This window comes from Triturus cristatus, chromosome 6 (assembly GCF_964204655.1).
Source record: "Triturus cristatus chromosome 6, aTriCri1.1, whole genome shotgun sequence".
Lineage (NCBI taxonomy): Eukaryota > Metazoa > Chordata > Amphibia > Caudata > Salamandridae > Triturus > Triturus cristatus.
Window position 1 is genome coordinate 992971742 of NC_140589.1, and position 12772 is coordinate 992984513.

General features: G+C 42.8%; 1 protein-coding gene across 4 annotated transcripts in view; it reads left to right on the top strand.

The window, feature by feature from the left end:
• RIN2 (Ras and Rab interactor 2) overlaps positions 1-12772 on the top strand; it is an 831738-nt gene that overhangs the window by 456200 nt on the left and 362766 nt on the right. For all 4 annotated transcript variants that reach the window (XM_085611780.1, XM_085611777.1, XM_085611779.1 and 1 more), the window contains one exon: positions 8809-8876. In XM_085611780.1, the coding sequence (XP_085467906.1) occupies positions 8835-8876 (42 nt within the window). In that variant the 5' untranslated portion in view covers positions 8809-8834. The remainder of the gene's footprint in view (positions 1-8808; positions 8877-12772) is intronic.

The following is a 12772-nucleotide window of genomic DNA, read 5'->3' on the forward strand; positions in this document are numbered from 1 at the left end:
GATATTGGAGTCCCTCCTATCATCGGGGCAATCCCCTCACTGGCCGACACGGCAGCAGGGAGGTCAGCCGTATATACGGAGAACAAAAGGGGTGCCAATAAGCAGCCTTGTTTAAGGCCATTCCGAGATGGTATTTTGGCCGAAAGCCCCCTTTCGCCCCCCATTAAGACCCTGCACCAGGTCTCAGTGTGCAGAGCCCGCACCAGTTCCAACAGGGGGGTAGGGACACCAAGCGTCGCCAGTTTTCTCCACAGCGTTCCACGATCTACTTTATCGAACGCTGTGGAGAAATCAATGAAGGCGGCATATACCACTCCTCCTCTCACCTGGACATATTTATCTGTGATCACCTGGAGGGCGGTCAGGTTATCTAGCGTACCATGCTCCCTTCGGAAACCAGTCTGTTCAAACGGCAAAATATTGCCATCCTCGACCCAATCAGAAAGAGATCTAAGGAGACATTTCGCAAAGACCTTTCCGATGGAGTCGAGGAGTGCAATCAGGCGGTAATTACTAGGGCTATCCCTTATACCCTTTTTAAAGATAGGGACCAAAATACTTCCTCTCCAGGACGCAGGAACAAATTTGGAGAGATGGCACGCCTTAAACAAGGGGTACAAAATTTTGCTCCAACTTAAGGGATCTTGTTTGAGGACCGTCATAGGAAGCTCATCCGGTCCCATGGCCCCAGAGGGCCGCATATTTTTTATAGCCGTCTCGATTTCCTTCTCTGAGGGAAGGAAAACCAGGTCTTCAGGGGCAGCATATATGGAATTATCAATACCTGTGGTCCCGTTCCCTGCGTAGAGCTCTCGGATATGAGAGGACCATACCTCTTCTGGTATAGGAATGGGGGTGGGGGTATGGCGCGTACCACATCCCTTCCCAATTATTGCCCAAAAGTCTTTAATATTACCATGTACAGCAGATTCCCTTAGTTTAATCCAAACTTCATCCTCCCTTTCCTTTTTAATTTTTTGCTTGAGTCTGCTTCTCTTTCTTTTTAACCTGGCAATTTCTTTCCCACGTTCCAGAACCCTTTCTAAATACTGTTCGCGAACTAATTTATTTATTTCCCTATTCAGGGTACGCAATGTATTGGGGACTACCTCTCCTTTCCTAGGGGGAACAGTTTTTTTTGCGTACAATAAAATCTTTCGCATAAATTCTTCAAAATAAACAAATTCGCTACCATTCCACTCGTTTATTACCATTAGGGTCTCGGCCAAAAGGTCCTGCACCCCATTAATGGCGGCAACGTTCCAGAAGCACCTTCCAGAAGAGGCATGGAAGGTAGCCTCGTTGCCATTAAGCGACCAAGACGCCGTATTCAAAGAATTTAAAGACATTGTTAAAAACAATATACTATGATCGCTGAGTGACGTAGGTATAATCTTTAGGTCCAGAATATGGGGAAACAGGCCATAGTCTGCTATAGCATAGTCCAAAATTGACGACCCAAAGGGGGATTTATGAGTATAATTAGCGGGGACGTCAGATGGAAATCTTCCATTTAAAATAATACCATCCCCAATCGCTAATTCTTTTAACAAAATCTTCCCTCTTTTATTTGTCACCAAGTTCTCAGGGAAAAGCGTCTGGGGAATAAAATGAACCTCTTCCTTAACTTTATTCCTGAAGAGTTTCAGACTAGCATTTGAAATTTTGCAATTTAGATCACCTACAAGCAAAATTACAGGGGAAGATGGGGAATTTTTTATCTGTTCAATATATCGGAGAACCTGCTGCAAACTATCATTAAAACGCTCCTCAGGGGGTATATACACATTAAAAATTACCATAGGATATTTTTCACCATTATGGAACAGATTTTCTAGAGTTATTGTGTGGAAAAGTCTACTAGGATCAATATAATGGGAGAATCTCCATTGCACTTTATTTGACAATAAGCAGGCAATCCCCCCCCTGGCATGCCCTTTCTTAGAGGGCGCAGCTGGTACTTCCAGGACATAAAAATCTTTTGATGGAGTTAGCATATCAATGCACCATGTTTCCTGAATGCACAATACATCCGCACCCAGAGAAGATAAAAAAGCAAGTTTCTCTGGGCAACTGTGGAATCCAGCCGCATTCCAGGAAATTATTTTTAATGCGGTGTTAAAGATGGTGAAACAATTTGGGGTTATCCTTTGTTTTTGTTGATAATGCACTATGGAGCCAATTCCACCGGTTATTATCATCTATGTATGTTTTGTAAGCATATAAGCAGTGGACATTGAAATGGGTGCTTTCTGGGCCCTGTAGTTTTCAGGCAAAAATACTTGTTTATTTCTGCATAATGACTGTAAAAGCGTTAAGTTCACCATGTTGTTTCTGCTTACATTTCACATGCTTTATTTAATCTTTCATTCCCTATGAGTGTTTGCTTTTTCCAGGATTTTGTTACTTTTTCTTTTAGACAGCATATTGCTCTTGCCTAGTGCGTAAATTGAATTGAGGCGCATCCAGTTGTTTATAGCAGGTCAAATTGGATTGTAGTTGAAGGCAGTGTGAATTTCACTCAGTGGGGCAGTATGGTGTTCAGTGAGGGAGCGGATATAGCACTGGGGGCAGAGCTGCCAAATTTAGAACTAGGGAACTAGGTTCAGTCTTCATGACCAGTCCACCAGACCACTCTCCTGAGGGAGCACATTCCCATGCTAGACCTTAGAAGGCCCTGCAAAACCGGAAAAGCCCTGGTGTCTTAGCACCAGTAGGTGGACCCTAGCAGTGGCAAGTATGGGTTCACCTTGAAGGCTTGCCCACCATAATCCATACTGAAGTTCACCTCCAATCTTGTGGGCAGGCCTACGAAGTACCAGACCCTAGAGCAACAGTGACTGTCACCGAGGTCACAGGATCCCTGAAAAGAGCTGGCTCCAGGGCGGTGCGACCGGTGTGACTGCAATGGGTGCTGACTTTGAGTGGGGGCGTTGTAAATTATGGTTTAAAAAGCACTTGCTGCCTCCTTCCTGGCCTACAAAAATTTTCAGCAATAATAAAAATGTCACGATAACTCTGGTGAATAAACTTCTTCCTAGAGAGAGATCGGAGTTTTGTCTAGTGGAAGTTTTGACTCATGGAAAGATAGCGCAGAGGGTTAATGTGCCTGCTGCAAAGAAAATGTACCATGCACATCACAAAGTGCACATATTGTAAATAGGTCAGTGGGTTACCACTTTTGTCAGTAAGATCCTTTTGTTACTTGCAGTTTATACATTAAAATCCTAACAAAGAACAGTGAGCTATTAACTTTCATCTAAGAGCTGCAAGCAAGCTGCAAGGTATAAACTAGAGCTTTGTGGTTTTTTCCTTAAACCTTTGATTATCCTAATGTTGCCAAAAGTGTTCATTTGGATAGAAATCAATGATTATTAAAGAGAACCCCCAATCATGGTATTAAGTTTTAAATTCTGAGTTTGTGTTTCTCCAGATCAATCACTATTAAACTATACTGCCTACTAATATGGTTGTCATGTGACTCCTCCATCTTGTAGTCCTTTGTCTTATGTAACATTTCCTATACAGTGATTTACACACGTAAAATTGATTGTCTCTGTGTATATTGCTGGCGACAGAAACTCCATGGCTCAGAAACAAATGGCTTGTGCCTCCATTTTTAAGCATATTTGGGACATTCTGTGATTCGAAACATATCCCTCTTTTTGAATTTATTTTAATGTCAATAACTCATATTAATCGTTAAATAATCATGTGTATCCATTGGTTGAATTACATAACATAATAAGCTGTAACTGGTCAGTGAAATTCCAAACAAATACTAAAGATTGGGATGTTTTGCCAATCCTGGCCACACCTCTAACTCCGCCCACTGACCCCATCCTCGGGTTATTCCTGCCCTCTGTTTTTCCGCCCACAGTTCCCCTACTTTTATTGCCCCACTTCGACCACTGGCCCCACCTTGTTAGAGAACTTTGTTGTTTACTGTGTCACGGGGTACATCTGCCAAAGGACTTTGCCATTTATTTCGTTCCTCTTGGTTACCTGTTTACCATTGCTTTGCCCTAAAACAGCGTTGTGTGGACATGCATCAGAACCAATTATATGACTTCGGGGCATATGTATCAAGTTCCGTTTTTGCAATTCTCAAATAGCTATTTTTAGGGAATCGCTATTTGAGAATTGCAAAACGGGATGTAATAAAAAATTCGCAAATGTTTTGCGATTTCTTAGCATTCCTTAATTGCGATTAGCAAATTGCTAATCGCAATTAAGGAATACCTTCCCATTCATTCCTATGGGCCAGGAGGCCCATAGGAATGAATGAGAAGACATTCTCAATTAGCGATTCGCAATTAGAGAATTGCAAATTGAGAATAATTTCAAGGGTGTCATAAGGACACCCTGATGCACCCCTAAAATGAGCATGTGAGCGCATGTGGCGCACATACATGCCCTAAGGGCATGTTTGTGCGCCACATGGCACTTTGAAAGATACCAAAAGGTGCATCTTTCAAAGAAATCGCAAATCACCATCAACTTGAGGTTGGTGGTAATTTGCGATTTCTTAAGGAGAAATCGCACGACTTTAGTGCTTGTTACATTGCATTTAAGGAATCGCAATTTGCAATTCCTTAAATGCAATCGCAAAATAGAGAATCGCAAATTTGCGATTCTCTAATTTGCGATGCCCTTTTGGGATGATACATCCCAAAAGGCCTTTTCCCGTTTGCAAACGGGACGATTCTGAGAATCGGCCCGTTTGCAAACGGGAAAAGGGCTTGATACATATGCCCCTTCATAACAAATTTCAGTGCTTAATTTGTAAAAGAATGAGTGCTGGTGCCTAAAGCTCTGCTGAAAAGCCTGTGGTCGGTGAATTAAAATGTCGGCATGCCGAATACCAAGGCTGCGTAGTCTTAAATCCACCTCAGACCTCTTTGATAATCTACTAGACACTACCTGCACCTTTATTTCACTCTTGCCTGTCCCTGCTTTCTCACTTTGTGACAGTTTTTCAGTCTTTTAGGTCTCGCCTGAGCCAGCGCTTTAGCGCTGCTCTTGCGAAAGCTTTTGTAAATGGGGGGTTTGAAAGTGCAAACTAGTGCTTTCAGGCCGCTAACTACAGTGCATGTGCGCCGGCACGTGCACCATTTGGCAGCCTGCGTGATCATTTCGCGGCTGCTTTAATGTTCTCAGTGAGCTGCGCGGCCACTGAGAACATCAAAGCGGCCGCGAAAGTGCACACCATTTGCCACCCCCTCCCTTATCCCACTTCCTGCTTGTTTCACAGTGGCAACAGCTTGTTGTGTTTTCTCCCTCTTGCTCTGTGTTACTCTTGTGCATGCCTATGGCTGACTTCTCTGTCGTACCCAGATGTATTACAATGATCTCATGTGATGACTTCCTGTATCCAGTGCACACTAGGAGGCTGTGCTTCTCTCACTCCGGGGTGTACTCGAAAAAGCAAGTTACCATATCTGCATGTCACTCCATTTCTTTTGTCAGGTTTGTGTCCCTGCACCTCAAGTCCAGCCAAGAACCACACCTTTTGATCTGTCTAGGACAGTAGGCAAGACACGTTTCATGTCTGTCCCTCACACCACTCCAATCCACCTCATACACAAGAGCAGTTCCACAAGCAGTACATTCCACCGCTCAATGTACATGACACCAAAACACCTTCAACAATGGCCACACTCACAGGCTTTACCTAGACTCAGCTACAAAGAAACGTAAAGTCATATGTTCTATCCCTCACTTGTCTTACATGCAATGCACAGTTAGACGCTGCGATAAGTGCACCACAGCAGTGAACCGCACATGACACAAAATGCTTCTCACGTAGGCAACACTGCACTTCAAGGCACTTCCCAAGCACTCCAATAGTGTTGTATTCCACCTACGTGCCAAGGCAGCAGTGTGAAGTGCAATTCATCTCACTCCACACTCATCCTCGCAGGTCACCGCCTGCTGCACGCCCCTCAATTTTTCAAAACTGTAATGCAGATCACCTTCTCAGACGGTAAGTACTGCCCCTCTTTGAACGTTTCATTGCTGTACATTGGCCCACAGGTTAAATTAAAGAGTCACACCCAGAGAACTGAGTCACATTAAAATGGAGCATTAAACTGCTTGTCAGACCCTCACACTGAGAGAAGTTTGAAATTCTAGGCCAAGGAACCACATCCACGTCCCTATCCCAGTGCCAGTCTCTCCCCTACGCCCCTGCACTGAGGTGAATTTCATCACTCAAGTGAAGCTGCTGTCAAAGGCCGTGGGTTTTACCCGGTTCAGTGTCAGTACAGCAGCCTTTCCATCTGTTGAGGCCCTGCTCTCAGTGTCACTGCCAGGGAGAGATGGAGACAGACATCCTTGTAAACAGTAGCAGTCGGGACTTCTTCGCATTGCCAAAATCTGGATGAATTAATATATGTTCTGGTGTCCAGAGCGGTGAGAATAGTTTTTTCTAGGTCCGCTTGGTGCATAAGTGTATTCATTAGTTTGAATTTCGTTGTACGTGTTTGTTTCTGAGTTGATGTTGCTAAGATGGCCCCGATCCTCCGATGCCGCGGGTGCTGATCACTTTCTAGGAGTAGGATGCTGGAGTCGGATGGAGCCCTGAGGGAAGTACAACATCTTGCAACATCTTGACGCAGGGCACGCTAACAAGACTCTATGCCTCATCTTCATGTCTTGCAAAAGTGAAGGCAATTAAAGTGCATTTACTTAAAACAAAAAAGTTAACATGCTTTTCCTCTTTTAAAGTCTCCAAAAAGGGAGCTCCATTTGTACCAAAGAGCAGCACATTTCATTCAATAACAGCCAGGTGCAAAATAAAGCTTTAGTGCTGCCAAAGATGCCGAAGCCCTGCACTCCAGCTCTACTGCTACCATCCAATCAATCCACCCACAATGACTGACAAGCATTTGCAATGCATTAGGTCTCGCATTTACGCGAGTTTGAGCTATTGACATTGCAAATAACAATGCCTGTTGGCATTGTCATTTATAATGCCAATAGCTTTAACTCGTGTAACTGCGAGACCTATTGCATTGCAAATGCTTGTTCTACCTTCACTTTGGGTGTTGGGTGCAGCGGCCAGGGCGGCTGACTCTGGAACACTGTGGCTCACGGTTCGATCCCTGGTGCCGGTGGCAGGTTAGCCCAGCACCATGTGACTCTGGGCAACAGCGCGCTTAATCTTCCCAAAGGTCCACAGCGCTGGGATACCTCGCCTGAGATATTGCGTGCTTTACAAATGCTGGTTAATATTATATTATTATTGCTCTGCATTAAAGTCTGATGCGATAAAATAGGTGCCGCCCCTAAAAATGAGTCCCTTTGGCCCCCACCAGCAACCACAGTGGAATCATGTGCGTGTGTTGTGTTATATTTAAGCAAATATATTCCTAATTGTTCTGATATGTTTGTAGCTGTACCAATAAGGAAGCGTTTTTTTCAGGTGACATTGCTTTTCTAGTGTTATATAGTTGGTGCTCTCTTATGTGTACGTGGGTGCCAGATGGGTCGGTCCAAAATGTTCTGTTCCTGTAGAATGGATTAAAACTATATCATTTTACAGGACTGAAAAGATGCATTGCTGGATGGAGGGAATTTCTGTTTGAAGTTCCTCGATAGCCAACTGTGTGGCTTGTTGGCATTTTGTTGCATGCATAAGGTTGCTCGAATGAGTTTTTAGGTCTCGCCTGACCCAGCGCATGCGCTGGGTCAGGCGAGACTTATTGGGAGGGCTCCAAAAAGTGCTAAGAGGCCAGCCTAGAGCTACAGTGAATGTACGCAGGCGCGCGCGCCACGCTTTACCGCTATTACTTTCACTTTCGCTTTGATGTTTGAGCGCGATTGCGATCACTTTCACTTTTGCGGCCGCACAGCCGCTTTGCATAGCCAACAGGTCTCGCTTTTGGGACCTTATAAGTATTTAGTTATGCAACTGTTGCATGGCTAAACACTTATAAGGTCCCAAAGGCGAGACTATTGGCTATGCCAATGCTTGTTTTATAATTGTGCTGTAGTGCTCAGTGTTCCTGGTTTTCGATCTTAAGTGCCTATGTATTTTCTGTACAGTTGGGATCCCTTTTGTATCAATATATGTTAAAATTATTAACAAAATGTGCTGCCCAGTTTCCCTTAATCTCATGAAAGATACCGTTTTCCTTGCTAAAAAAAATCATCATCATTCCCTTCCTCCTAATTTGCTTTTGTTTGATGAATCATTTGTCTTTTGTCGGTGTTTAATTCCACTTGCTTATAATTTAAGCAACTCTACCACATAAGGAGGCCAGCTATTCCTGCATAGTTCCAGTGCCCCTCACGGGGTAGATGAGATAAAATACCCCCAATGTGTGGTAAAATAATATAGCCTAGTCCAGTCACTAGGGTCTCCCTGGCAGCAGTGTGTTTCATAGGTGCCACAATTTGAAGCTAATTAATACAGACCTTTCAACGTTTGTTCTCTGTTCTCGACTTCAAAGCGAGTATATCATAACAGTCGTTAGATTCTCGCACGGGAGGGGGTGATGGGGTGTGGGGTGGCTGCACGAGAGAGTGCTCGCGGAGAGAGTTGACAGATCCGTTTCGCTGAAAAAACACTAGCCAGGCCGCCCTCTCAGAGAGCAGCAGGTCAATTTGCACACAAAAAACACATAAGAGCGCAAAGAAGAATCTGCAGATGAGTTTTCATGAAGAAATAAATGGCACGATACGCCCGACGGGAAAAAAAGGAGAAAAAATATCTTGGCGTTGACGTTGTTGTGACTGTTCCTGTGGCTCGCAGAGGCATTTCCTACAGACTGGACTAACCATTAAAAATGTCTCTGATTTCAGGAGCTGAAGGCGGAAAAAGCCGGAAAATGGAAGCCCCCGGCCAGGACAAGCGAGGAAGCTTCTTGAAGGTACACTAGGGGAGGCGGGGGAGGGTTCGATTCTAGGAGGGAGATTGGAGGACGGCAGGATGGTGCACGACTTTGTTGTGGTTTGGGAATGTGCATTTTGCAACTTTTATTCAAACTGGCCATCCACTGTGTGGAGCGAAAACACAAATGTTGTGCCCGAAAGTTAAGCTAGTCACCACGTGTTTCAGGACAGCTGCGGCTCATTGCCCTTGTGATTGCATTTTTCCTTTTTTTTCGACATTTCAACAATTTAGAACCGGAATGTACATGCGGAGTACATCCTGTGAATTCCAAGGCGGCACCAGCCTTCTGTCATGCGATGATACTACGTGCCTTCGTTTCACAGGAACAGATGCTTGAACGTGTAAATGCTACATATTGTTTATGATGGTCAACTCGTAAATACTGAATTTATTAAGTAATTATCAGGGTTTTAGAAACGTGTTCAATAGTGAAGCAGTGAGGCAAGGAGATGTGTTCCCTGAGCCTGGCATAAGTTCCTTAAAGTGCTCTGTCTCTCCTACCATGATTCATTTATATGTCGTGCCACTATGTTTCCTGATGAAGAAGCCAGAGTGTCTATCTAGAAATATGCATTTAGCTATACATGAAAATTAAAAACACTTACTAACAGTCTTGCTCTCTGGACACTTCAGTTCATAAAATTAAACCACAAGAAGGCCACATTTTTACTTCTAAGGAGAAAAAGCCAACTTAAATAAAGAAAATGTGGTTTGAAGAACTAAAAACAATGGTTTCATACTCAAGCTGAACCAAGAAATCAAATCCACATGCTTCTGAATAGATGCCAACCTCGCAATGAATATAAACAGTAAAATCTGCTAGATCAGGGCTATGCTCAAGGAAATGCCTAAAACCACTTGTAAAGCAATCTGATTTGTGTGCTGTCATTGAAACAATTGTCATCTTCAGACCTGACGATGGGAAGGCATTACTCCTAGGAACTCCTAGAAACTCATTGGTGCTCGTGAAAGCCTCCTTCAGTCAGCTGCCAACAGAATAACAAAGAGGTTGATAATATGTCACCGGAGTACTGAGTGACCCCCCCACACACACACACACACACACTAAACTTCCGCTCACCCACTAGTAATCTTGGAGGCAAGATCTAATCAAAAACTTGCCTGTTTGACTTTGCGGTACAAAAGGGGGTGGTGATGGACGGAGCATCAGAACCAATCAAACACTCACACCCAGTCAACAGATCTGGGTTTGATCCATCACCGTTCTTTAGCCCACTCTGCCACCCCAGTTCAGACATGGCCATATGCAAATCAGTCTGACCCTGTGCCTCATGGGAACAGTCCAGTCCGAACTGCCAAGCCATGTCTTCCCTGGACCGGAAACAAGCTTCCTAGGACCGGTTTCTGGCATTTCAGCCGTCTTCAGCCAGGCTTGCTTTGACTTTCACAGCTCTGAAACTTAAACAAGCTATTTTTATTCTTTTATACACACTTCTGCTGGAACTAAGAGCCTCAGCAATAAAGAGACCTTTCAACCTAAAATCAAGAAATTCCAATCAAAGCCACAGCAGTTAAATATTTCTCAGGCGCTGTCTTTTTTTGTGTGTCTCTTTCCCAGAAGACATCAGATAACAAGAGAACATTACCGTCTTTTGGAAGGCACTTAAAATTTTACTTTTTTAGGTTGCATCTAAATATTGAACTGTTTTCCTTTGGATGTTTTTCTCTTTCTCCCTCCCAACCGATGTAAGGCCTCACCCCACCTCCCAAACTCAGAACCTCTTTTCTCTACAGATGCCTCGAACAATCTCTGCGCACTTGTATATCTTCAGTCTGTCCGTTTCCAGAATCTTCTATCCTCAAAACTGCTTCTCAATAAATTCTTCTGCCAATACAGTTGCTCTCTTTGATTAAATTTTTTTCGAGACCTTTTCTCTCCCCTGCTTTTCTTCTGACTATTATTATAACATTCTACAGTTGGTGTAGTTCATTTAATGTATTTAAAAGAGATTCTGTCACGCTTAGTAAACGTTCTTTGTAAAGTGCACTGACACCCCAAAGGCACTATATAAACAAGTGAAATAAATGAATAAATACATAGGTTTGAGTTCGGCGAAATGGGAACCAAAGATGCGAGGGCTTTGGTGGTTGCAGTATCAAAGTTGACTCTTGGTTTTGAAGGTACCTGGATTGAAAGAAAATGTCTCTTAAATGAACATGACATTTGCACAGATAGTTGGATCATGTCCTGTGCGCTGTGAGCAATCCATTAAACTCCTGATGACAGTCACGGGATTCAAACACTACTTTGAGAGATATTGAGGGACAATTGTGAGTGTCTTTCAGGACAAATCCAAAATTCCTTTGAAATGTGGTGGACACAATTTATATTCAGAACAGAGGAAAATGTGTTCTCTAAACGTTGGCTGTCCCAAAAATGCATAAGAACTTCTCACCCATTAACTGTTAACCGGGCTTCACAAGGTTGATGAAGGACAAATAATGCATTAATGCCAATCTGTATATAAACTGATCAAGTGAGCGAAATGGACAAGAAAGCTTATCTCACCTCTCACCAGCTCATAAGACGCCTAAGGGATTTCGATTCTGAAATTCTTACCTGAATGTTTCATGGCCGCACTGGTGAACGCTTAATATTCAACCTGGTGCTTAGACAGAATATCGGAAGCAAAGATATCATGGGACAAACTAATGTGTCAAGCATATCAAGGGCAAAAATATAATGAAGGTAAGTTTCTATAGGTAAGCAAAGTTTTATTGCCTATAAATCCACTTTTATGTAACTTGATGATGTTTATATCTTCAAGGTACGTATATGTGGAGTTAAGAATACTACATTTATACGTACCTATTTGCATTTATCTTCTTGATATTTTTGTTCTCAATACTTTTGACACAAAATTCTATCCACGCGATATTTTTGTTTCTGATATTCAGTCAGTGATATGAATTTCTCTTGTAGTACTTCTTATTCATTCCTGACTTTAAGGTGCAATCCAGTAATCCAGATTTATAGCTGGAATGTGGGAATAAGTCAGAAGTACTCCAAGAACAAGTCACAGCAAACTTTAGAACTGTTGCTAGCAAGTAAGCAAGCAAACCCAACTTCCTTCTGGGGATTTTGAAGGGTGGCGATCACTCATAATACTTTTGCAAATAAATGAGGCTCAGATAGTGCATTTTAGTTCAGTATTTACATATATAGTAGCTAGGAAGCCATTAGGTTCTGAATCTGAAGGACACTAATGAAAGTTTCCAATAGAGTCATGGGGTTCCAAGCAACCCTAAAATCCCAAGAAACATTTTGTCATAACAGTGCATAACAATGGTATGGTATGGTGTGTACTGTCATTAAACAGTATGGTATGACATGGTATGGCCTGCAATTGTAGAGTATGGTATGCTGTGGTATGGCCTGCCATTGTACTGTGGTATGGAATGGCCTGTCATAATATGCTATGATATTGTGTGGTCTGTCATTGTTTGGTATGATATGGCCTTTAATTGGATGGTATGGTATGGTATTGCCTTTCATTGAATGGTATGCTATGGTATGGTATAGTATAGTTTGTCATTGTATTGTATGGTTATGTTATGGCTTGTCATTATATGGTCTTGCATGGTATGGCCTGTCATAGTTTAGGATAATATTGTGTTATCACCTGTCATTGTATGGTATGGTGTGGTATGGCCTGTCATTGTATAGTATGGGTTGTCATTGTATAGTATAGTATGGTATGGCCTATCATGGTATCGTGTGGTATGGTCTTAGAATGTAAAGTATGGTATGTATAGTATAATATGACCTATCATTGTATCTTTTTGTTATGCTGCACCAAAGGGTGGGGGGTTGAGGATGAAAAGAAAAAGGAGACAAACACAGGAAATGAG